General features: G+C 40.2%; 1 protein-coding gene across 1 annotated transcript in view; it reads right to left on the bottom strand.

Moving 5' to 3' along the window:
• Window positions 1–2,404: 2,404 nt before the first annotated feature.
• The window catches only part of slc50a1 (solute carrier family 50 member 1), a 34,807-nt gene continuing 9,740 nt past the window's right edge, over window positions 2,405–27,471 (bottom strand). The window contains exons 3-6 of the mRNA XM_061982556.2: window positions 20,272–20,395; window positions 20,026–20,187; window positions 10,759–10,878; window positions 2,405–10,372 (exon numbers count right to left, since the gene is read on the bottom strand). Of these exons, the coding sequence (XP_061838540.1) occupies window positions 10,274–10,372; window positions 10,759–10,878; window positions 20,026–20,187; window positions 20,272–20,395 (505 nt within the window). The 3' untranslated portion in view covers window positions 2,405–10,273. The remainder of the gene's footprint in view (window positions 10,373–10,758; window positions 10,879–20,025; window positions 20,188–20,271; window positions 20,396–27,471) is intronic.

Raw genomic sequence — 27,471 nt, 5'->3', positions numbered from 1 at the left:
TGTGAGGAAAAAAATATGTATTTTTTAGCATAAAGTATTATGAGAAAAATATGTCTATTCGTGAGACTAAAAGGCATCATTTTACAGGAATGGGGTTTAAACATCATGTAGACACATAATTGCCTTTATCCCAAAGCAAGTGACCCCAGTGGATTGTTTCAATCATCATTACAGGTAACACAAAAACAACAAGAACATCATTTAAATGTCTGCTTACATTCATGCGCCTCACCCCTCCATCCCTCCTATGGTAAATGGTAAATGGGTTATATTTGTATAGCGGTACTATTTCCACATTCACCCATTCACACACACATTCATGGCAGGAGCTGCCATGCAAGACCCTAACCACGACCCATCAGGAGCAAGGGTGAAGTGTCTTGCTCAAGGACACAACGGACGTGACGAGGTTGGTAGAAGGTGGGGATCGAACCAGGAACCCTCAGGTTGCTGGCACGGCCACTCTCCCTCTGTCTCCCGTTCCCATGTCGCGATGACCCTTTTAACCACGTTTGTTTCCCACCTATACTCATGGCCCGCTCTACAACACTCACTTAGCAGCACAATGCTGTGTTGTGTCTGTGTGTTGTGTCAGAGCTGGTCAACTGTTTGAGCTCAGGAAGGGACTCACGTAACACACACACACACACACAAACAGATACACACACGGGATGAGAACCTCTGGCATGGCCTTTCCCACCACTGGCCGCTCTGAATCAACACACTCGCACACAAACAAGCTCAATCGCGCCGCTGCACCATGAAACAAGCTTTTGTCTCCTCCAGACACCCACACGCTCCAAAAAAAAAAAAGGCTGCATACCAGCCACAATATTAGGTACACCTGTACATTCCCATGGAACAGTCATGATAATGCAAGATATGCGTCACACGCTCCAAGCGAAATGCAGCTACAAAAAGAACAAAGACGGAAGAAAAACAATAACATGCATACCTTGCAGTGGTATGACGACGTAGGCCTGGGCCGATAACACATTTTGCTGAACGATACATTGACCTACAAATTATTGCAGATAAACGATATTATTAGAGATGTCCGATAATGGCTTTTTTACCGATATCCGATATTGTCCAACTCTTAATTACCGATTCCGATATCAACCGATACAGATATATACAGTCATGGAATGAACATATTTGTTGTGATGCCCCGCTGGATGCATTAAACAATGAAACAAGGTTTTCCAAAAAAAATAAACTCAAGTTATGGAAAAAAATGCCAAAATGGCACTGCCATATTTATTATTGAAGTCACAAAGTGCTTTTTTTTTTTTAACATTCCTCAAAACATCCATCCATCCATCCATCTTTTTCCGCTTATCCGAGGTCGGGTCGCGGGGGCAGCAGCCTAAGCAGGGAAGCCGAGACTTTCCTCTCCCCAGCCACTTCGTCCAGCTCTTCCCGGGGGATCCCGAGGCGTTCCCAGGCCAGTCGGGTGACATAGTCTTCCCAACGTGTCCTGGGTCTTCCCCCGTGGCCTCCTACCGGTTGGATGTGCCCTAAATACCTCCCTAGGAAGGCGTTCGGGTGGCATCCTGACCAGATGCCCGAACCACCTCATCTGGCTCCTCTCGATGTGGAGGAGCAGCGGCTTTACTGTGAGCTCCCCCCGGATGGCAGAGCTTCTCACCCTATCTCTAAGGGAGAGCCCCGCCACCCGGCGGAGGAAACTCATTTCGGCCGCTTGTACTCGTGATCTTGTCCTTTCGGTCATAACCCAAAGCTCATGACCATAGGTGAGGATGGGAACGTAGATCGACCGGGAAACTGAGAGCTTTGCCTTCCGGCTCAGCTCCTTCTTCACCACAACAGATCGATACAGCGTCCGCATTACTGAATACGCCGCACCGATCCGCCTGTCGATCTCACGATCCACTCTTCCCTCACTCGTGAACAAGACTCCTAGGTACTTGAACTCCTCCACTTGGGGCATGGTCTCCTCCCCAACCCGGAGATGGCACTCCACCCTTTTCCGGGCGAGAACCATGGACTCTGACTTGGAGGTGCTGATTCTCATCCCAGTCGCTTCACACTCGGCTGCGAACCGATCCAGTGAGAGCTGAAGATCCTGGCCAGATCAAGCCATCAGGACCACATCATTTGCAAAAAGCAGAGACCTAATCCTGCAGCCACCAAACCGGATCCTCTCAACGCCTTGACTGCGCCTAGAAATTCTGTCCATAAAAGTTATGAACAGAATCGGTGACAAAGGGCAGCCTCGGAAACGTGTCTGACTTACCACCGGCAATGCGGACCAAGCTCTGACACTGATCATACAGGGAGCGGACCGCCACAATCAGACAGTCCGATACTCCATACTCTCTGAGCACTCCCCACAGGACTTCCCGAGGGACACGGTCAAATGCCTTCTCCAAGTCCACAAAGCACATGTAGACTGGTTGGGCAAACTCCCATGCACCCTCAAGGACCCTGCCGAGAGTATAGAGCTGGTCATGCTTGGAGGTTGAGGTGGGCGGGGATGGGGGGGTAGGGGGTAGCGGGGGGTGTATATTGTAGCGTCCCGGAAGTGTTAGTGCTGCAAGGGGTTCTGGGTACTTGTTCTGTTGTATTTATGTTGTGTTTATGTTGTGTTACGGTGCGGATGTTCTCCCGAAATGTGTTTGTCATTCTTGTTTGGTGTGGGTTCACAGTGTGCCGCATATTTGTAACAGTGTTAAAGTTGTTTACACGGCCACCCTCAGTGTGTCCTGTATGGCTGTTGACCAAGTATGCTTTGCATTCACTTGTGTGTGTGAAAAGCCGTAGATATTATGTGACTGGGCCGGCACACAAAGGAAGTGCCTTTAAGGTTTGTTGGCGCTCTGTACTTCTCCCTACGTCCGTGTACACAGCGGCGTTTTAAAAAGTCATACATTTTACTTTTTGAAACTGATACCGATAATTTCCGATATTACATTTTAAAGCATTTATCGGCCGATAATATCGGCAGTCCGATATTATCGGACATCCCTAGATATTATTGCAATAATTTTTCTTTTAGACTAAAATGAACCACTGATGTAATGACAATACATACCATATTTTCTGGACCATAAGGCGCACTGCCGATGAGCGTGTCTAGTCAGGTTTATTTTCGTACAAAAGGCGCACCGGATTATAGGGCGCATTAAAGGGGTCATATTATTATTATTTTTTTCTAAATGGAAAACACTTCCTTGTGGTCTACATAACATGTAATGGTGGTTCATTGGTCAAAACATTGCATAGATTATGTTTTACAGATCATCTTCAAGTTGCTTTCTGACAGTCGCTTCAGGATGCGCCGTTTTGTGGGCGGTCTTATTTACATGGCTCACCTTAAGCAGCGTTTTTTCTCCGTCATCTTTGTTGTAGCGGTGTAGCGTGCAAGGATAGGAGTGGATAAAGGGTCAAAAGATGGAGCTAACTGTTTTAATGACATTCAGACTTTACCTAAAAAAATAACAGAGCAGAATCTCCTCATTTGTGGCTCACTAGTGCAATAACAACGCTGGAAATGTGTCCCGTGAAAACCATCCGACCGGAACTCTCTAATAACTAAAGTTCCTTGGCTGTATAATGTAAACTCACTACACCGGTATGTTTTAGCGCTTTCAAGGCGAGTTTACTGACAGATATAAGTCAGAACTTGATAATAGATAATATGTCTTACCTTATACCCACACCATAATAATACTCGCATGTTGAAGCACAGTACAATCCATCAAGCGGTGCGGCTTCATAGCTCACCAAAGTCGTACTAAAACATTTTGAGATTTTTGAGGGCCGTGTAAGTAAACAACATTTTGGTGTTGTTTACTTGAGTCATAGTGCATACACGTCTCTATTATGTGTGACTGCCATCTACTGGTCACACTTATCATTTCACCATGTACCAAATAAAATAGCTTTGAGGTCGGTAAGCACAACCAAAATTATTCCGTACATTAGGCGCACCGGGTTATGAGGCGCACTGTCGAGTTTTGAGTTAATGAAAGGATTTTAAGTGAGCCTTATTGTCGGAAAAATACGGTAATAATAATGGAAGTATACTTTTTCAAATGCAATTAACTTGTTTATCGTATAATTCAACATTGTAATTGAAATGTACACTTTTAAATACCAATTTGAATAACACAAATAACAAAATTAAAATATACTCTGTCAGTAAGCAAAAGTTTGCACTTGAACAAAAATCACAACCCAAAGCAATAAAAAAATGTTCCGTCTTTGTTAAGGAAGGTGTGGGGGACCCTCAAATATACACAACCAAAACAATAAACAAAATGATCACAGTTATTATTATTGTGGTATTGTTTAATGTGCTTAAAAAACGTATACACACACTAAACTCTTTAAACCAAGTTGTATTTTGCTTAATAACTAAAATAAAGGGTGATCAGTTGTTTCACTTCCGGTTTGTGTGATGCCACACAAGTTCACTTTCTGTCGATGGGATGTTCGTCTGTTTCAACTCGAAACTGTCGAGTTTATCGATCACTTTGTGCAAAAACAGCACGTCACATGTTCAATGTGAATACGGTAGCTCAGTTGTTTCGACAGCAATGTGTTTGTACAAGTTTGGATTGGGGAAACACGTTTCGTAATGGGGAAAGACGTTAATGTCTGTTGTTTACATGTTAGCATTTAAGCTAGCTAGAAAGCTAGTGCCAGTGTGTATTAACTGCGACTATGAATGACAGTTTTTCGACTATTTTAATTTAACACGGTAATACTAACCCGGGGGTCAGCAACTCGCGGCTCTCGAGCCACATGCGGCTCTTTAGTGCCGCCCTAGTGGCTCCCTGGAGCATTTTTTAAAAAAGATTGATAATGGAAAAAGATGCAGGAAAAATTAAATGACACAAACCTTCCCAACTGTTAGAAAGCCCACTGTTTAATATGTTTGTGTGTATGCTTCACTGATGAGAGTATTTGGTGAACATCGTTTTGTCCTACTAATTTTGGCGGTTCTTGAACTCACCATAGTGTGGACTGTGACGCAACAGTTTGTTGACATGTAAACTCTTCTACTCCTTTGTCTCATTTTGTCCACCAAACGTTTTATGCTGTGCATGAATGCACGAAGGTGCGCTTTGTTGATGTTATTTACTTGTTTGAGTGCTAATCAGGCATATTTGGTCAGTGCATGGCTTCAAGCTAATCAATGTTAACATGCTTTTTAGGCTAGCTGTATGTACATACTGCATATTATGCCTCATTTGTAGGTATATTTGAGCTCATTTAATATCATTTACTTTTATCCTCTTTGTATATAGTTTTGCATGTCTCATGACACATTACCTGTATGTAATTTCGGCTGCATTTCAGATAGTTGTTTGTGTGCCATGTTGTTCCAGACCACAGCAAACATTACCTAGCTTGCCAAAGATTGTAATAAATCTATTAAAAGAAGACAGCCTGCCGTTTCCTTTAACTTGGACACACACATCTATACCTTTGGCCATTAAAAGCCAGTCATTTCCAGGAGTTATCTCACCTTCTGAGTAGCCTCTGATTTACTAATGGTTTCTAATGTTGTAAAAATTAGTAGAATAAATATTACATTTCAACATTTCTGTCAACGAAGATTTGCTTCAGCCTGCAGCACATAGTCATTTTGATAGTAGGCTAATATAGACACTTACATCATGTGTTGTCTTCATTATAACACTTATATAAGACGTCTAAAGTAATTTTGATAGTAGGCTATTATAGCTAATATAGACACTTACGTCATGTGTTCATTATAACACTTATATACGGCTTTTAATTTTTTGAGGCTCCAGACAGATTCGTTTTTTGTATTTTTGGTCCAATATGGCTCTTTTAACGTTTTGGGTTGCCGAACCCTGTACTAACCGTTGGGAGTTTTACAGCGGCTACCATTACTACCGTTTGTTTTAAGTTCAAACGCCCGCAGCCACAGAAACCGATGCAAAAGAGTGATCGCTCTTGCAAACCGATGAAAAGCGTGATTGTTCTTGAAGCATGCACATGGCGATTTTTCGATGCTGGAAAACTTGTCAACTTCATTTTCATTTATCGTCAGTTAATTGACGTATCGAATATCGGCCCAGGGCCTTAATGATGGGGTAGTCACGACAATGAATGATATGCAGCCTGAAGTTATACTGTCCAATCAGGATAGAGTCTTGGGATCAGACAAGTAGATGCCTGAAGCTGGCGTCACATGCTCAAGTGAACGTGGTTAACAAAACTTTATACATTTGTTCTATATTTGCTAAAAGTCACGAAAGTGCATGATGTGCAGCTCCAAAGATAACAAAAAAGGACAAAAGTGTATATTTGATGAAATAGTCGGTACAGAAAATGATATGCTGCTTGAAATCAGGACAGATTATCAGAAGTAATTTTGATTTACAACGCTTATTAATTTGTGGACAAAGCATAAGGACTATACGGGGTAATATGCTCAGTGGAAGGGTCGACAGAACATCCATCCATCCATCCATTTTCTACCGCTTATTCCCTTTGGGGTCGCGGGGGGCGCTGGAGCCTATCTCAGCTACAATCGGGCGGAAGGCGGGGTACACCCTGGACAAGTCGTCACCTCATCGCAGGGCCAACACAGATAGACAGACAACATTCACACTCACATCCACACACTAGGGCCAATTTAGTGTTGCCAATCAACTTATCCCCAGGTGCATGTCTTTGGAAGTGGGAGGAAGCCGGAGTACCCGGAGGGAACCCACGCAGTCACGGGGAGGACATGCAAACTCCACACAGAAAGATCCCGAGCCCGGGATTGAACCCAAGACTACTCAGGACCTTCGTATTGTGAGGCAGATGCACTAACCCCTCTGCCACCGTGAAGCCCTGGACAGAACATAACAAAAATAAAATAAAATAAAATCAGAAAAGACCTGATGACCGCCTGAAATCTCACAATCAGGATTGATTATTATTAAGATGAAACAAGCAGAAGTATGATGCTGGTGTGAGATTCCTAAGTGAATGTTGTTAATACAACAGAATTGGAAGAAATTGTGTTTTGTACCTATAGTCCATGATATGCTGCTTGAAATGATAACATAAAATACCCTTTGCAAAACCATGTTAGAAGAGACTCATTCTTTTATGCTGGTCAGGAACAGGCGACCTACAGCCTATCCCTGATGGTTTTGTGTGAGAGGTGGAAGAGAGATTGGCGACCCTGCAGTGGTTGCCAATCAATAATGCATGATAGGCAGTTTATAAATTAATTAGGATTAATTTTGATCAGAATTGGGCATTATAGTTCAAAAAAGAAACACAATGTTGGCATCACGTCCTCGAAGCGAATGGTAGCTATAAGCAGAAGCAAAATTATGCAATAAGTCAAAATAGTGCATTGCATGCTGCTTTAGGGGAAGTAGTAACTTGCCAAAATGTGAATTATTGTGGTTGTGTTTAAGTGTCCAACTGATGTACAATTTGGTTGTTAATAGTGATAGTTTGGGTAGATAAAAAAGGCTATTTTCTTTATCCTTTATTGACAAAGCATTCATTCTTACGTCCATTTGCAAAAATAGCATTTAGCTAATGTAAACAGTCTGCATAAGAAAACCGTAACAAGTATCAAAAGCGATCCTTCACAAATATAGCTATATATGCCACTGAAGAGCATTGATAGTATAAAATTATTTTTCCCATAGAAAAGACAACAGGGAATATAAACAAGTACACCAGTACCGGTTTGATACCTGAATCTTAAAAACAGCAGCCTCGGAAACCCTACGCAATCTTTGGAATCTGTACAATAATTTAGTCCAATTTAATGGATGCAATGCGATTGTAATTGTTGATTAGTCACAAAATGCCACTTTTAAAATGACAAGAACAACCCAATAAAGGAACATTAGGGCCACAGCGGGGGGAAAAAATACATAATAGGATGAGAATAAAGTAGTATCTTGGCAGGAATAAAGTTCTCACAAATTTGACGTCGTAACATGAGAACTAATGTGAGAATGAATGTGTAATTCCTTGCGATCATGATTGTGTAATTGAGTTAAGATGAGCACAGTAGAGGCGTTTGTCACGTTACACTTTAGCTTCACGATATTGATCAAAATCATAATTTCATTCACAATCCCTAAGTAAGACAAACACATAAGTTCTTTTTTTTTTATGCATTCTAAGTCGCAAAATACGGCAATTAAGAAGTGGCTAACAATGCAGCTAATGGGAGTACACTATTCCGCCCATAAAGCTCTCTTAAAAAACACTTAAAAATTGCCAACAATACCCCATTTACATATCGTGATTTGAATATTACCAAGTATTAGCGATATTATTATTATAAGCGCTAACGTTAAGGAACTATTTTTAGCTCGGCCGTGATCACAGTGAGCTAACTAGCTTATGCAGCTACATTATTCAATTGAGTTGTGGCTGCTGCATCGCCTCTGAGTTGGTGAAAGTTAATTCTAGAAAAAGTTGTGGCCATAAACTGAGAAGTCGGTCAACTTTGACATTTAGCTTATACCCAGGTAATGGCAAGAAAGACACAAAAATACACTCATTTGTGGCACATTTTTACCTGCGTGAGGGTTATGATTAATTCTTCATCTAAATGTGAAGCGATAAATATCCGATCAGTTGGCATCCCGGTGAGAGCAGACATTGTACAGTAAGTGATCGTTTTATTATGTCCGTAGTTTTTATTTCTTGTTTAGCACTTAGCAATACTGCTACATGATGCTTAGTGTTTCACTAAAGCTGGATCTGTTATGCACGCAGCTTCTAAAACCTGCAGCTCATCCTCCGCATATACAGCCTCAAAAACATAACATTCTCGGTCATAATTTTTCCCAAAGTAATCGTTGTTGGCTCTCATGAATATGCAATGATTAGTAGTGTTGTTCTTGTTGTTGAAAGAAATAGCGAATGATTTGATGCAAAATACGTCAAATTACATGTTATTATGAATGAGCTACATTACATATATACTTAGAGCATGTATAAAAAATTGAGCGACTCACTCCCGATGGCTCCATTTTTAGCTGACTTTGGCTAATGTTTATTTACGCGTTAGAATGCGTAAACAAAGAAAAAAAATATTTGTTCTTGTTTTACATAAAGGTTGTGAAGGATAGGGAAAATGTAAAAAAAAATGTGAAGTTCCCTTTTAGGTTTTTCCAACAAAACAAAACAAAAAAACTTGTAAAACATTCACTTATCACAAACATACGTTACTACTGTTATATCGCAACTGATATGATTATGACTTTTTCTGGAAAAAAATTTACTTTGTCCTTATATATTCACCAAGTTTTACTGAAGAAAATACGTCATATTTTTCATATTGGGACAACTTTGTTCTTGTAATTTCACAAAAACATGCATTTGTTCTTGTAATATTACGGTATTGTTGTATTCTACTATGATTACGTCTTTTTTTTCTAAAGAAATCACAACTTTATTCTAATACCTTAGTTATAATTTACTTAATGCCTCTTTATTTTTCTAATATTGGACTATTATTACGACTTTATTCAGATTCTAAAACCTTAAAAAAAAGAATCTAATTTGTTTTACCCAAGAAAATATGTCCTTATTTTCGTAATAGAACAACTTTGTTCTTGTAATTTCACAAAAACATGCATTTATTTTTGTAATATTACGGTATTCTCGTGTAACACAACTTTATTCTACTAAGAATACAACTTTTTCTATAGAAATTACAACTTTAGTCTAATACCTTAGTTATAATTTACTTGGTGCATCTTAATTTTTTCTATTATTACACTGTTATTACGACTTTATTCAGATTGTAGAAACTTTTTAAAAAAATCTAATTTGTTTTACCCAAGAAACTACGTCTTTATTTTCGTAATAGAACAACTTTGTTCTTGTAATTTCACAAAGCATGCATTTACTCTTGTAATATTACTGTATTCTCGTGTAACACAACTGTATTCTAAAAAGATTACGCTGTTTTTCTATGGAAATTACAACTTTATTCTAATAATTTAGTTATAATTTACTTAATGCATCTTTATTTTTCTATTAGATTATTAGTACCACTTTATTCAAATTCTAAGTTTTTCACTGTGGCCTTAATACCCCTTCATACCCAACAGAAGGCACATTAAGAGAATAGGTTTTCCCACATCCTACAGGAACAACAAATCATTGAATGTATCCCTGAATACATCCTGGTAAACTAAGTGCTTTTTCATGTAACCTTATGGAATGCAGACACTATTGCCGCTCGTCACACAACGACAATCGGTCTTTGTTTCGCTTCACTATGAGAACATCATCATATCTGCATGGACTTGTAGGAACATGACTGATTTGAAAATTTCCAGAACAAATAAAACCTGATGGAGCTGGTGAAGATTCCCGGCAGGTTTGGCACCTGAAATGCATACACGCACATTAATGATGATAATTTAATAAAAACGGTGCTTTCGGATATAGATACAGTGGAACCCGTTCATGTTGACGCCAGTCAGCCAGTCCAAAGGGCGTTGACATAACCAAACTATAGCCATTGCTTGCACATGTGATTTGGCCAGAGACATGAATAGAATGATTGATAATAGAGGTGCAACGATGCGTCGACAATAACATTTGTTGCATACAAATTCATTTTTGCGGCCAATAGTCAGTGACGTCAACACCTGTGTTTTTACGGACACAAGCGAGGGGGCACGGCCACTTGTAACAACATCGACGTAAGTAGGACAGACTTTAGCGGGTTCCACTGTTGATACTGAATTAAATGGTAAAAGTGGGTCATACCAAAATGTAGTAGTCATTCAGCTGTAGACCGTACAAGAACCAGGACGTGGAAGTAAAGAAGGTGGCCACTGTCAAAGAGAAGGACAGGCACTGGATGTTCCCACTATGCACGATGGCCACCTGATCAGGACACAAACACAATTAATACACACTTTAATGGCCTCAAACACAAACATGAATGTTTGCCAACACATCATTATGTAGTAAGTAAAGGCAGCCATCTCCGAGGGGGTAGGACCCATACAGAGAGAGGGAATAACAGGAAGACACAGATGAGGAGAAGAATGGCAGGAAACCCACTGGCGTGTTCCTGAGCTGTGAGGCAGATTGAGTGAAGGAGACAAACAGGATCATAGACGAAGACAACAGGATAGAAGATATGTCTTTAATGTGAGCCTTGCTAAGCTGACTGATCTCTGCTGAATATAAATACACACTTTGGAGCACTTACTGTACTAACAATATTGGGGCGGTATAGCTCGGTTGGTAGAGCGGCCGTGCCAGCAACTTGAGGGTTGCAGGTTCGATCCCCGCTTCTGCCATCCTAGTCACTGCCGTTGTGTCCTTGGGCAAGACACTTAACCCACCTGCTCCCAGTGCCACCCACACTGGTTTAAATGTAACTTAGATATTTGGTTTCACTATGTAAAGCGCTTTGAGTCATTAGAGAAAATGCGCTATATAAATATAATTCACTTCACAATATGTTTATTACAGTGGTGTAGAATCACTCTGCGTCAAGGCTGGGCGATATGGCTGAAAACTGTATCACGATAAAATGTTATGTATATCGGTCGATATCGGTAATTATTGATATTTTTTATGACCTATTGAAAACAAGGAGCAGGAGAAAAATATATTAAAGGGAAACATTTTTTTCCCCTTCCTCTGATTATAATCCCCTCAGCAATCAAGGCAGAAAGGAAAGGAAATGTCAACCCAACCATGGAAAACACTCAATCAATCAATGTAAACTAAATACAAAAATTATATTGAACACTTAACAATAACCTCTTAAAATCAAGGTGAAAAATTAAGGAATGCATAAGAAAAAAAAAAATGAAGTGTAACAAAATTTAACTTCTCTCAAAATGCTGTGAGCTGGATTGAATCGTATCTGCATGATCGAACACAATCTGTATCAGTTGCAGGTCAGACTCTCTTAGGCTAACCTCCGGAGTCCCTCAGGGGTCAATATTAAGCCCCTTTTATTTAGCCTCTATATTAATGATTTGTCCACTGTTTGTAGTGAAGCTGAATGCTTAATGTACTGTATGCAGATGACAGTGTTCTTCCTTCATGGTCACACCAAAGACATTGTTGCTGCTAAACTCACTAAAACAATGTCCTATGCTACAACTTGGTTGCAGGAGTGCTCTGCAGCTCAACCTTTCTAAAACTGTAGGCATGTATCTAAAACAAAAAAAGTATCATCTGACCCCGACATACATATTAATGGAGAAATAATACAAATAGTCAGCCAAAATAAATATCTTGGGTTAATAATAGATTCAGAGCTTTCCTTTAAAGCCCATATTGGCAAATTGTGTAAAATTGTGGTCTCAGGCTGGTCACAGTTAAAAAACAAAACAAAAAACATTGGAAATGTTGTACAAACATGCAATTAAAGTTATGGATAAAAAAAACCTAGGCACTATGCCATTCTACAAAAATACAGTATTTTAAACTGGGACAGTCTTCACACATTTGCAGACTTAAAACTGACCTATAAAGTACTGCATGAATTGGCTCCAGATCCTCTGGCAGAGTTCATCAGCCAAAGAAACAGCCGTGACCGTGTCACTTGAGGCTCTGTCAGAGGTGACTGTTATATTCTTCTGTGCAGGAGCACTTTCAGTAAGTCGGCCTGGTAAGTAAGGAGTGCAAATGTGTGGAACTCATTACCCTAGGAGGTTAAACTGGTCACAACTTACAAGGCCTTCACAAAGAAATAGAACATGTGGCTTATCAAAGCCTACAGCTGCCAGCACTAAAAGATGTTTTGATGCTAAGATACATGTTATGTTGTATTTAATTTTTTATCATATTGTGTGCTTTTATTCTTTTTCTCTCTCTTTCTTTTCTTTTAAATTGTAATTTTAATGCCATTTTGACATCATGGCCAGGGGACTACAGATGAAAACTAGCCTTCTAGCCAATTCTGGCTTTTTTAACCATGTGTAGTCATGTGTTTTATGAAATTGCATTGTCCCCTTTGAAATAAACTAATCTAATCTAATCTAAAAACAAAATAGTGCAACGTGTGAACATGTAAACATAGAGAAACCTGAGAAGTGTTTAGTACCAGGTAGTTACAGCTGTGCTCTAAAGGGCGAGCACGGCTAAGGCGGTGTGGTATTACCGGTCTTGGTGGGGACGAGCGCCTTGCATCCTTTCCACATTGTCCTGACTACGATTCGTTTAAAAAAATCCAAAGAACTGCCATACTGTCGAGGTGACTTTTCATGTTTTATCTACAATTTGTGCGCTCTCTGCAGCACTCACTTTTACTTTCTCTTCTCACTCCATGCAAAGAATCAACATCGAGACTACATGATGGCGCAAACCAAACATGATAGTTGATACTGATACTTGATTGGCTGTTAGCCAATGATCACTTCCTGTGTGGCTCGGTTACCAGAGAGTGAGTGCCTTTGTTCGTGTAACCACGCAAAAAAAATTATCAAACGTTTTTTTCAAACTTATTTTTTATTGATATCAAGTACGTGTCTACCGCGATAGATATTGATACAAATTTATTGCCCAGCAATACCCTTTTAAAAAAAATACTACTGAAACAGATGCCAACTAGTGTGGCTGTGCGATAATAAAAGACCTGACAGCCCAGGAATTTGTGTGCGAGGGTGCACGATAACCACTATTACACAAATGTTTACTAAAATGACAGACAGGAAGTTGCTTATGTCGACAACCTCTCTATGTTAACCAGGGCTGGGCGATATGGCTGAAAACTGTATTACGATATATGTTTTTTATCAGTGGAGAAGGTGTCTGGTAACTAGGTGATAAAATAATTGCAGTAAATTTAAAGGAAGTTACAGTTTCGAGACATTGGATGGCAGTGGTGTATGAGCTTTTAAACACTACACAGAGTAGTTTGGGAAACTGCTCATTAAACGGACACATTGGATGTGTCAGGATGTTGCATTACCATCTGCATTAAAACCAACAAAACTTAAGACAAGCTTCTGTTATTGAGTTGATATAGCAAGATATGACACATTCTCTTCTCACTTCATGCAGAGAAGTCACAGCGAGACAGAAACCAACCTAATATGGTGGTTGATACTGTTACCTGATTGGCTGTTAGCGTGACACTTCCTGTTTCCTGTTTAGCTGGGTTCCCAGTGCACGAGTGACTACATGCAACTAATCTTGCTTCATAATTTCTTGTTTTTTCTGAATAAAAAATCTAAATATATATCGAATATTTTATCAAACCTATTTTATATTGATATCGATTATGTGTCTATCGCAATATTGATATTGTTTTATCAGCCCAGCCCTAATGTTGCCCAATTCATCAAATCCAAAATGCTGTTGGTTAAAAAAATAGGTCACCTATTCTTCTTATGTTTGTGGACAAAGTTACAAGTAAATGTGAAAGCATTGGCTAGAGTTAGGCCATGTCTACACTAAGTCGTTTAACCTCTTAAATGAATAATTATTTAGCATAAGCCCCGTTTCAGCCACATTAAACCAGCGTTTAAGGTCCTCCTCCTCGGACAAATTTTTACACGGGTAAGTCAGCCGTGTAATTCTTGAATCTCCGGCTCTTAGCTTTGTATGGACTCATTGATCGTTTACAAAGTGAGTTCGGAGAGGAAGTGACGCCAGAAAGACTACGCCCACACAGGAAGTGACATCAGAAAGAACGCGCCACAGCCAGCTTCATAATAAAGCGGTTTCGTAACTCAGAGGTAACCACTAGAAATATGAAGGCAAGTCATCCAGACATGCCGTGTTTCTCCTTCCTCTACATGTACAGACGCTTGTGGAAATCACACATGAATACCTTAAGAGTAAGCGATTGCAGCTATTTGGGATACAACACTTCTCAGACGGCAAGAGAACTTTCCATTGTCCGGCCGGGTCAGATGTGTTTCTACTTCGCGAAAAACTTTGTCCATTTGTCGAAGGAGAGACAAGGAGATTTTGGGCTACCGTGGATGTGATAAAAAAAGGTAGTGTGTGCTTTGTATTACCTGGCCGACGAGGAAAACAGTGAATGCATTTGGACTGGCAAAGCAGACTGTATCAGTTATTGTCCGCCATGTATGTCGCGGACTCGACGTCTGGGTCCAGAGTATATAAAGTCACCAAAAACGAATGGACAATGAAGGTGAAGGCAAAAGAGTGAGGAGTGACCAGATATCTAGATCCCTAGTTTGATTGATGTAAAATGTTCTTTATTACATTGTTTACGTATCTAATAAAGGTTTGATTAATGTATGATGTCTCAGGTGTGATTCACTACAATAGGGCCCCGCAGCAAACTGGATTCCAGTTAATTGAAATACCACAACACTGGATATAGTTCAGATAAGTTACATTTAAGAACTTGCACACAAATCAACACTGGAGTTGACTATGACATGTGCATTTTCCGCGCATGCGTTGCGCCGGCGAACGGACGGTGCAGGGGGACTTAAACGGTGGCCTTGTTGTGTGTGGACACGGATAAGGTAAGGTGTGATTTACCCTGGATAACCTGATCCGACTTAGTGTAAACGAGGCCTTAGTTTCGGTTATGTTGACAACCGCGTACGGGGACACGAGTCAGCTAGTCCGAGGGCAGTCAACATAAACGGGCTTCACTATATTTTGCATCTGTGGTGTTACTTTGACAGGGATTTTCAGGGTGGGGCCTATTTTTTTTTGTGGGCATCTTTTGTGTTTTCTCTTTTACACACTTTTTATGAACGCTTCCAACTTTGCCCGCCAAGCCACACCCACCTGGTTACTGTTGTCATGCCCACACACTTTCATCAAAGATGGTGGATGATCAGCAATCACACGCTCAAATCTCAGACAAAAGTGCATTTCTTCCCTTCCCGATGCGTAAAATATGTTGCGACAATCCTAAGAGGGGCTTGAACTACTTTACCCAAGGCTACATTCTTAAAATTTGTGTTTCGGAAGGCGGAAATTGCGATGTGCTTGTTGATGTAAGGTGCTCGCCGTCAATGCAGAAAAATCATAGACAACACATTCAAATTTCCAAGGAAAAAAAATTAAGATTCCTTATGCTATTATTCTTGCTGAGCATAATTATCCCGACAGACACAAAAAGGAGAGAAGTTACGTAACAAGCATTACATTCCACCAAAAATTGTCTCTTTAACATTCATACAAAAAATTGTCTCTTTAACATTCATACAATTGTCTCTTTAACATTCATACAAAAAAACATTCATACAAAAAAAAAAAGTTTTTTCAGTAGGCCTGCGGCTACAAACATAAAACTACTAGGGGTAAGTAAATTGTGTAATTCTTTGTATTCATGGATGTGTTAGAATATTATAGTATACAATATTAAAGCTTTAATAGACTTTAAGAGCGCACACTTAATGTGTCTTCTTAGCTCTTATGCCATGTGCAGTCTTTGCTCTGTCTGGCTGCTGTTGCTATCTGCACAAATATGCAGATGCGTCATCGAACTGCCATCGGTCTGCCAGTCCGCTAATCTGTTGTTTAAAGACATTAATATATGTTCTGGTATGTCTAGTCTCTTGAAGGGAATGACGTCTCTGAAAGGAACCCCAAGTTCAAGTTGTCAAGCATCTACGTCTCCAAACTTGGACTCGCCCCAGTCCTGGTGAGGGCTTGTTAGCCTTGGACTTGTTGCTTTAAAGAGAGTGAAGAATCCTTTATCGGAACTCACTCTTGCAGAGACTTGCTTGTGGAGACACTCACTTACGAACGCGATCGATAGACTTCTGCAGGAGTAAGACCAACACTGTAACATTGACGTATGACCTGTTTTGAATATATGCTTGTTAAATATTTTAGAAGACTTGGGGCCTCATTTATTAAGCCTGCGTATGCACAAAAACCTGGCGTACGCCCTTTTTCACGGCAAAGTTGGTAAGTATAGATCGATCGATAGATAGCACTTTATTGTCATTGCACTTAAAAAGTACAACAAAGTTACATTGTAAGCACATCCGGGGTCAAGAGCAGCAGACGTTGTACAGGAACATCATAAAAGGTGGCAAAAGGTGGACGAGGATCTGGGGGCCTCATTTTGGGGCCACAAAAAGAAAACTCGATAGCCACGATAAGCACATATACACATTATAAATGATAAATGATAAATGGGTTGTACTTGTATAGCGCTTTTCTACCTTCAAGGTACTCAAAGCGCTTTGACACTACTTCCACATTTACCCATTCACACACACATTCACACACTGATGGAGGGAGCTGCCATGCAAGGCGCTAACCAGCACCCATCAGGAGCAAGGGTGAAGTGTCTTGCTCAGGACACAACGGACATGACGAGGTTGGTACTAGGTGGGGATTGAACCAGGGACCCTCGGGTCGCGCACGGCCACTCTCCCACATGACACAGAAACCACAAGACTTGCAATTGGAAAGGGGGGGAAGATGGGTATTCAGTGTCGATGTTGCTGCCCTTCTGGTGCTGCTCCAGCCAGCCGTCATACCTCAAGAGGTTAAGAGATGGCAAAGGTGGGAGGTGGGGTTGGGGTATGTATGCATATCTGCGGGTGGCAGTTCATGGTCCATGGTGTGTGTTATGTCGATAGGCATGGAGTCGCTTTGAAGGCACGGCGAACACAGTTCAACTCCCCAGGTTTTGCTGAATAAGTGGGGAGGGTTCAGAGCAGCTATTCCTGTGCTTGTCTCTCTGGGATGTTTACGGCACGGCCTGGCCAAGGCCATTTGCAAGGGATGCGAATTGTAGATAAGGATTGTTGTTTTCCAGGTGCGCAGACACATTCCAATGGTTTGATCTTAATCTTCTATTCTGGCTTTTATGTTAATCAATCTTTGCATTTCAGAAAGTCTTTCCATGACGTTATCCTATTTGCGATTTCAAGATCATCACAGTCTGTGTACCCACAGCTCTACGCATACCGTCCATTGCGACGGGCAGCCTTTGGGCTTCTTGAACAGCTGCCATCTTCTTTCGAATTTGTCGATACACCAAAGCAATGCTCAGTCCAAGCAGCAGATGCCCTGTGATCACACTTCTAAATAGATACACATCTTCCATGTCCTCAACAGGAAGCACTGACAGGCACAGGACCCGCCATTTTTCCCACAAGTCCGTCAATGCCATGTTTAGATTTCGCAGATTTCGGTTTATCAAGAGTGAACTGAACATGAAAATGTGCGGTGCCTCATGCTAAATTCATGGGTCATGTACACACATTTCTACAGGCTGTGGGTACTTAGGCTAATTTTATATATGATTTCCATATTTAAATGAGGGCGTGGAGAGGTAAGATTGTTGGGAGCCTATGGAGTTCCTCCAAAACTGGTCACTCTCATAGGGATGTTCTACCGTCACTTTGAATGCAGCGTCATTGTTAATGGTGAGCCATCTACATGGTTCACTGGGGAGTCTGATGTGCGGCAAGGGTGTACTATTTCCCCCATTCTCTTCCTGATTGCCATAGACTGGGTCATGCGGAATACAACTGACAGACCCAGGGGTATCCAGTGGACTTTGTGCTCCCAACTTGAAGACCTAGATTTTGCTGATGATCTTGCTGTCCTTGCACCAAAGCACATCCATCTGCAGGAGAAAACTGACAGACTGAACAAATTTGCCCAACAGGTAGGGCTGAACATAAATGTGTCCAAAACACAAGTGATGTGAATTAATGCCACTCCAGATGTACCAATCACAGTGAATGGACATGCTCTCGACTATGTTGAGAACTTTACCTATCTGGGAAGTCTCGTCAGTAAGGACAACGCTGCACAAAAGGACATTAGAGCAAGACTCGGAAAGGCACGGGGTGCTTTTGCTAGGCTACACACCATCTGGAAGTCCAAGCAATATAGCTTAAGAACAAAGGTCCGACTTTACAACAGTAATGTAAAATCTGTATTGTTGTACGGCTCGGAGTGCTGGCGAGTAACATCCTACAACATGAAAAAAGTCGAAGCCTTCCACAATGGATGCCTCAGGAAACTCTGTCGAATCTTCTGGCCCTAGAAAATATCCAATGCACATCTATACAAGAAGACCAAGTGCAACAGTGTGGTGCTAGAGATCAAATGCCGCCGATTCCAATGGCTTGGGCATGTTCTGAGGATGGACCAAGACCGCATCCCCAAGATCGCACTACGTTGGACTCCACCTGGGAAAAGGAAGCAAGGCCGGCCCAAGAACACGTGACGGCGTACGATGACAGCTGAGCTGAAGGAGATGAACCTAACCTGGGGAGAGGCACAGCATGTTGCTCAAGACAGGTCCAGCTGGAGGCAGATCGTCGAAGCCTTTTGTCCCGTCAGGACGAAGAGGATTAAGTAAGTAAATGGAGAGGTGCTCTCAATTCAAAGACTATTGGGATGTAAAAAAGAAATGTGCTTGAATTAATGTGTGCGCACATTTAATATATATGAAACTGATTGTGTGCACAACGTTTTCTGCATTTGAGTGTATACCATTTTTTAATAGGAAATCCACGCAACTCCTAATACATGAGGCCCCTGGCCTCTGACTTTTCAACAAACGAACGCAGGTAGAATCTTTAACAGACATAATGCTGCAACTGTGGGATTTCCTGAACGTTAATTTATCTTTCAATTCTTGAACTAACCTTCAAACAAATAGCCTCGTAGTTGCTGGTGCTCAGTTTTTGTTTGTTTTCGGCTTTAGAAATGGAGAGTTTTGCCCCTTCTACTCTCTCCTGATATCATATATCCACATTACACGGGCTCCATGCACACCTAAGAATTTTTTTTTTTACTGGAATAAAGAGCAATTCTACTGATTTTCACGATCTGTCTCAATGCTTATGCTTTAATGTTTGCGGAAAAACATGATAGGTTTGTTTTATTAGAAGGGCACTGTGAATTTCCTGCAATCTAATTGGTCGAAATACGCAGAATGATTGCCAGCCCAGAAGCATGTATTGTCTCACCGTAGGAAATGAAAATCAATTAAATGTTCTTCCTTTGACATCATTGAAGATACTGTACATTACAAGGTTTGAAAAGGGTGTTTTCTTTATTCTTCTCAAGTTGCTTCGAGTAAATGTTCCTTACCAGGTCGGTGAGTGGTGACAGATACACGCTGATGGTGGCCACGCTGCAGATGAGGCCGAGCTGGTTGAGCTGCATGTCGCCAGGTGGAAGAATCTTGGAGATGTACAACCATGTGCTGGTAGCCAGCACTGCTCCTCCTAAGATTCGGGACACCACCTGCCTCTAAGAAAACATGAAAGAGGAAACAGCCATGAGACATGAAAACGAACACATCAACTAAAGCATGATAGCATCAGTACTGCTGACCTTTTGTTCTGTGTATGTCAAGTATGTCAAGATGTACAAAAGGTTCAGGAAAGCTCCAATCAGGTTGACCACAATAAGTGTCTGGTCACTCTTCAGTGTGCCATAGTATAGCCAGCCCAGGGTGCTATGGAAACAAAAAGCAGACAAAATGATGACCAAACAAATAGACTCGTTACATCGGTTGATTAAAAGTGGATGGGTATGTAGACAAAGCTTTGTCACTTAACATGTCCTGTGTTTTTTGTCTTATGAGGACAACAATTTCAGAAAACTCTTATCAATGCAACTAATATTTTGGCTTGAGACTTAAATGTTTAACCCTGCTTTGATTTTTATTTTCTGATCATGTCGTCATCATATGAGAACAAGTTGACAAAGTACTAAAAGAGTACATAGAAATCCCTCTTTAAGACAGGGGTCCCCAAACTTTTTGACTTGGGGGCCGCATTGGGTTAAAACAATTTGGCCAGGGGCCGGGCTGTATACCTATATATATTCCTCACGCACTAATTGACGCAATGTCACGTTATTGATGGGAAAATGCATTTTTGGACAATATGATTTGCCTGAGTTGCTAGGAGACACCGAGAGTAACAAGCCATAGAAAATGGATGTGAACGGACAGATTTTTAAAAACAATAATTAAAAAAAAAAAATAAAAAAAAAAATAAAATAAAAAATATATATATATATATATATATATATATATATATATATATACACATATATATATATATATATATATATATACACATATATTAGGGCTGGGCGATATATCGCGGGTTTGTCTCTGTGCGATATAGAAAATGACTATATCGTGATATCGAGTATACGTTCTCACGCAGTTGCTTTTAGCTGCAGGCATTACACTACAGGCTCTCCTCGCTCTTTCCTGTCTCTCCTTCTCACAGACAGCAAGCGCACCTTCTTACACACGTCACATACTGTCACGTCATACGTCACATACGTATATGCCCTCCCCGAGCAGAGAGGTAGCAGCATGGCTAACGTTAGCTGTGATGCTAGCGGTAATACAAGAGAAAGAAGGTGCGAATCTGGTAACAAATGGAGGAATAATGAATTCCCAAGAAAAACAGCAGGGGGTCCATCGTCTGGCGGTGGTTTGGCTTCAAGTGGGAATATGTCGAACAGACAACCGTAATTTGTCAAGTGTGGGGCAAAAGCGTTGCTATAAAAAGTAGCATTACTGCTGTAACAAACAGTTCAGGGTGTCCAAAGTTACCGGAGTGTGTTAGGTAAGGAGGAGGAGTTTTGTCCCTCCAGAGATGCCGTAGGGCTGTGACGTAGGGTGTGTGTGGTTGTGGAAGGAGGTGTGTGATGTTGACATTAAAGAAGCGGTGGCTACCGAACCTGCTCTAATGTCTCCCGTTTATTATTTTATTAGACAAGTACACTGTATAGGCGAACCCAGGACACTCTGCTACACTGCCAATATGTAGCATCATTTGAAAAGTCACCCGCTAGACAATGAAGAGTGCTTACTCCGCACGTCAATACCTCCGTTCGGTGCTCCATCAAAATGCAGAGGCAAACATTTCCAGATCAACACCGTATGAAAAAAATAGTGATTTTTTTAGTTGTGATTTCCTTCTCTGCATGACAGTTTAAAAGTAGCATATATTAATGCAGTATGAAGAAGAATGTTTTATTGTAGACACATAGAATCATCATACTGCTGTGATTATATGCATCAAGTGTTCATTCAAGGCTAAGGCAAAATATCGAGATATATATCGTGTATCGCGATATGGCCTTAAAATATTGCGATATTAAAAAAAGGCCTTATCTCCAAGCCCTCATATATATATTTGTTTTTTAACTTGGGACTTCCCGCAGGCCGGATTTTGGACTCTGGCGGGCCCTGCTTTAAGATCTCCAATGTAAGGTGTGACTCTTGCATGTTGATTTCTGACTAGGGACGTAACGATAACCGGTATTAATGATAACCGCGGTACAACGCCCGACGGTTAATATAACTGTTTTTAAATCAAAATGATGGAAAAACTGTCATTGATAACTGCACTTTGATAAACTCACAGACAAACTGGCACCAGCTTGCTAGTTTAAATGCTAACATGAAAACAAGAGGCATTAAAGTATTTCCTCATTAAGAAACAACATACCTCAATAAACTTATATAAACACATTGCTGTCTGAGCAACTAAGATATTCAATTGTGCACATTGAACCTACAACCACTGAACCTCTTTTTATACTCAGAGGAATACAAAGCTGATGTATTTTTACGATGCCTTCAAGGACTGCTGAACAGAGTAGGATGCCACAAGGCCCACGAGAAATAATAAATAATACAGATTGGATTTGTTACGCGATTTTCAATTAAATAAATCTTAAAGTGCTACAGTAGACACCAATATTCAAAACAATAAAAGCCAGTAACAGATAAAATACTTAGACTAAAACACTCTTAAAGAAGCATAAGAAACACAAAACATGCAAAATAGTGTTTTTTCTAACAGTGTTTTTTTTGTTATTAAAAAAATAACAACTTGGTCAAAATATTTTAATGTTTGCAAAGGTACTTTTCTTGCACGCCCAACTATACCGCAATAATAATAACTGTGATGATTTTGGTCACAACAAAAATGTTCATAACTTAACATCCCTATTTCTGTCTATATAATGACTGAACTTTGACCTCAGTTTGAAAAGTAAGATACATTGTAGGGCTGCAAAAAACGTGAATCGAGATTTTTTTTTTGCTTAGAATTGAGATCGCAATTCGATTGGACAATTTCTTTGCGTGGACGCATGCACACACACACTGTTAATTTTGTTGAATAATAATTTTCGTCCTAGTTATCGTCAACAATCTATTTACCCCTGACTAAAATAAGACGATAACTAATCAAAACATATGCACATAGACTAAGACGATGACAAAATCAACTGAAAGTCACGTTCACGAATAGAAATGAGACAGAAATGTTGACAGAAACTAAATCCAAAAATATTAAATTTTGTTGTGTCGATGCATGATGAGAATGAGAATCAGCACCTCCAAGTCCGATTCCATCGTTGGGGAGGAGACCCTGCCCCAAGTGGAGGAGTTCAAGTACCTCGGAGTCTTGTTCACGAATGAGGGAAAAGTGGATCGTCAGATCGACAGGCGGATCGGTGCGGCGTCTTTAGTAATGCGGACGCCGTATCGATCCGTTGTGGTGAAGAAGGAGCTGAGCCGGAAGGCAAAGCTCTCAATTTACCGGTCAATCTACGTTCCCATCCTCACCTATGGTCATGAGCTTTGGGTTATGACAAAAAGGACAAGATCACGGGTACAAGCAGCCAAAATGAGTTTCCTCCGCCGGGTGGCAGGGCTCTCCCTTAGAGATAGGGTGAGAAGCTCTGCCATCCGGGAGGAGCTCAAAGTAAAGCCGCTGCTCCTCCACTTTGAGAGGAGCCAGATGAGGTGGTTCGGGCATCTGGTCAGGATGCCACCTGAACGCCTCCCGTGGGAAGACTATGTCCCCGGGCTGGCCTGGGAACACCTTGGGATCCCCCGGGAAGAGCTGGACAAAGTGGCCAGGGAGAGGGAAGTCTGGGCTTTCCTGCTTAGGCTGCTGCCCCCGCGACCCGACCTCGGATAAGCGGAAGAAGATGGATGGATGGATGGATGGATGGTGTCGATGCATGGGACGAGTTTGGAATACATCCAATCACAGCTCTTTTAACAGCATGTGTGAGCAATAAGGCTGAAACGACGCGTCGACGTAGTCGACGTCATCGGTTACGTAAATACGTCGACGTCATTTTTATGCGTCGACGCATCGCATATTTACGTCACACTGCCGTCATGGCGGAGCGCAAAGCAGACGATGCGAGCGGTGCGAGCGAGGGGGAAAAAAGCACGCCAAAAGTCGTCAAAAGTGTGGGGGTATTTCAATAAACGGCCTTATAATGTTGTAGCGGCGAACAGCTGTCTCGTCAGCTGACGCGCGAGCTCGCAACCGTGGCTGTTTAGCAACCAGCCAAACCCCACTTAATAAAATTATATTTTATCTTAGAGCACATATCCGCATCCCTATTCACCTAGGCAACCCCAGGAAATGTATATAATTCGGCATTATTTCGGCCAGTCGGCTTATATGATCAGAGCCGATCAGTTTACGTTCACGCGCAGGTATAACGCGGGGCGCTCCCGTCTCATCTGCTGGGGCACGAGCCCAGTAATTAGACCGCTGTGTCAAATCAAGGAGTACAAAAGACGCCAGCGCAGAGTGGAAAAAGGTTTAGTTCATTACAGATAACCCAGAGTTGTGACAAAAGTATGTAAGATTTAATATTTCTCTTCGTGGGTGTGGCGCACTTGTTGCGCTGGTGAGATGCATGTAGCGTGCTTAGTCTGGAGGCTAAATACACACAGTGTGTTATGTAACTGTTGTTTAGTGTTGATATTCTTTGCTTAGTTTGATAAATGTTGGAGCAGTTTGCTTCATCAGGAGGGTGAAGTCGCTCAATTTAAAGTGTTGGATTTAACTGTGTTGGTGAGGGCGTAGAAAAAGGGGCATTTTTCTACCAGTAGACAGCGTTTAAGATTGAGTGTTTCACTGCTAAATTAATAATATATTTATATTGAATATGGATTTTAAATATGTATCTAAATAGGTGGTTAATTGGTTAGGTATTTATGTATTTGCATATTGGGTTTTCTTCTGCATTTATCTATTGTGTTTCTGGGTTTAAATGTATTTTATATGTATCTTGGTGCATTTATGTTGAGACAATTTATTTAAAATCTGTTTTAACTTAAAGGGAAAAGATGTGTCCATTTTCTTGCACTTGTTTAATGGTTAAGAGTTTGATAGCCTAATTAATAATTGTAAATTATGGTATTGATAATTGATTAATTTTTTTACAGCATGTTAATCTTGTGGTGTTTTGTCCTTAAAGGTTTTTCACCTACTAAAGAAGCTAAAGGCTACTAAAGGCTACTAATGACAAGCTAAAGAAACTAAAGTCTACTAACACTGCTAAACACTGCTAAAAAGACTAAAGAAGAAAAAAGAAGCTGTTTCTTCATTGGATAAACTGTTGCAAACTAAAGGAAAATAAAAGGAATAAGTAACTACGGTCTGGTCTTTTGAGTGAAATCCAGAAGCCACATTCAGCATTGGTACATCCCTTCAAGTGTGGGATAAGCACAGCGAAAAAAGCAAAACACTTGACAGTTGTTGTATGCACACTGTGTCGAGCGGAAATGGCCTATCATAGCAGCACAACGGCTATGAAGGAACATTTGAAAAGAAAACACCCGACAGCGTTATTGCCATCACCATCAACTAGTCAATCGTCCGCGTGAGTATACGTTGTCATCATTACACAAAAACATGAATGTGTCATTTGTATCTGCGTTGTAAATTCATAAACTAAAACACTGTTTCGCTCTGAGAGGCGCGTTTGGCGTGCCTGTTCAGTGTTTACAAAGACGCGCTCCTCTTTAACGCTAACGTTAACTAATTGTGCAAATACCTTTTACAACATTAACAGTTACATATACTATGTACAAACCAACAATTAACTTTCACTTTAATCATACTATCATTGTTGCGTTATTAAGCAAAATAAGCAATACTTTTACTTTTGTTGAAATGTTTACACTGTTACAGAATATTTCCTTTTGCACTTTTTTGTATTGGATGTTTATCTTTATTTTTGCACATTTTAAAGCAAAATAAGCAATACTTTTACTTTTGAAATGCTTATACTATTGCAGAATATTAAGATTTGCACTGGATGTTTACTTTTATATTTGCACATTAAAAAGCAAATAAGCTACTTTTAATTTTGTTAAATGTTAAAAGTTTTAAATGTTTACATTGTTACAGAATATTTTGTCATGTTGTTGTCAATGTTGACTGAGTGGCCATACTTTTTTTTTTGTAAATAAAAGTCATGCCTTTTGAAAAAACTGGCCAACATTTATTTTTTCATCTTCATTTTAAATTAAAAAAATAATCGGTAAAAGGAAAAATAATCTATAGATTAATCGAAAAAATAATCTATAGATTAACCGATTAATCGAAAAAATAATCTATAGATTAATCGATAGAAAAATAATCGTTAGCTGCAGCCTTAGTGAGCAATAGTGATGAGCGGATCGATACTGAACAATCAATATTGACGATACCAGATCTTTATGCTCTAGTATCGACTCTCATATACAGAATATTTCCTTTTGCACTTTTTTGTATTGGATGTTTATCTTTATTTTTGCACATTTTAAAGCAAAATAAGCAATACAGAATATTTCCTTTTGCACTTTTTTGTATTGGATGTTTATCTTTATTTTTGCACATTTTAAAGCAAAATAAGCAATACTTTTACTTTTGAAATGCTTATACTATTGCAGAATATTAAGATTTGCACTGGATGTTTACTTTTATATTTGCACATTAAAAAGCAAATAAGCTACTTTTTTTAATTTTGTTAAATGTTAAAAGTTTTAAATGTTTACATTGTTACAGAATATTTTGTCATGTTGTTGTCAATGTTGACTGAGTGGCCATACTTTTTTTTTTGTAAATAAAAGTCATGCCTTTTGAAAAAACTGGCCAACATTTATTTTTTCATCTTCATTTTAAATTAAAAAAATAATCGGTAAAAGGAAAAATAATCTATAGATTAATCGAAAAAAATAATCTATAGATTAACCGATTAATCGAAAAAATAATCTATAGATTAATCGATAGAAAAATAATCGTTAGCTGCAGCCTTAGTGAGCAATAGTGATGAGCGGATCGATACTGAACAATCAATATTGACGATACCAGATCTTTATGCTCTAGTATCGACTCTCATATCAAAATATTGCTCCTTTTGATACTTTTTACTTATTTGAGATAATGTATATCATTAACAGGAAAACAGTTTAAAGCAAGTCTATTCAACTGTCGCCCCGCGGGCCACATCTGGCCCGCCAAAGCCTTTCATTTGGCCCTCCGAACATCACCCAAATAGGCTTGATGAAATCATTCAAACTAAGGTTGCTCATGTATGCAGTACTCCCACTAGAGATGCGCGGATAGGCAATTATTTCATCCGCAACCGCATCAGAAAGTCGTCAACCATCCGCCATCCACCCGATCTAACATTTGATCAGAACCGCACCCGCCCGCACCCGCCCGTTGTTATATATCTAATATAGACGATGCAAGGCAT

The sequence above is a fragment of the Nerophis lumbriciformis genome, linkage group LG21, assembly GCF_033978685.3.
Source record: "Nerophis lumbriciformis linkage group LG21, RoL_Nlum_v2.1, whole genome shotgun sequence".
Lineage (NCBI taxonomy): Eukaryota > Metazoa > Chordata > Actinopteri > Syngnathiformes > Syngnathidae > Nerophis > Nerophis lumbriciformis.
Note: the sequence above shows the minus strand (reverse complement) of the source record. Positions and strands in the feature narration are given on the sequence as shown.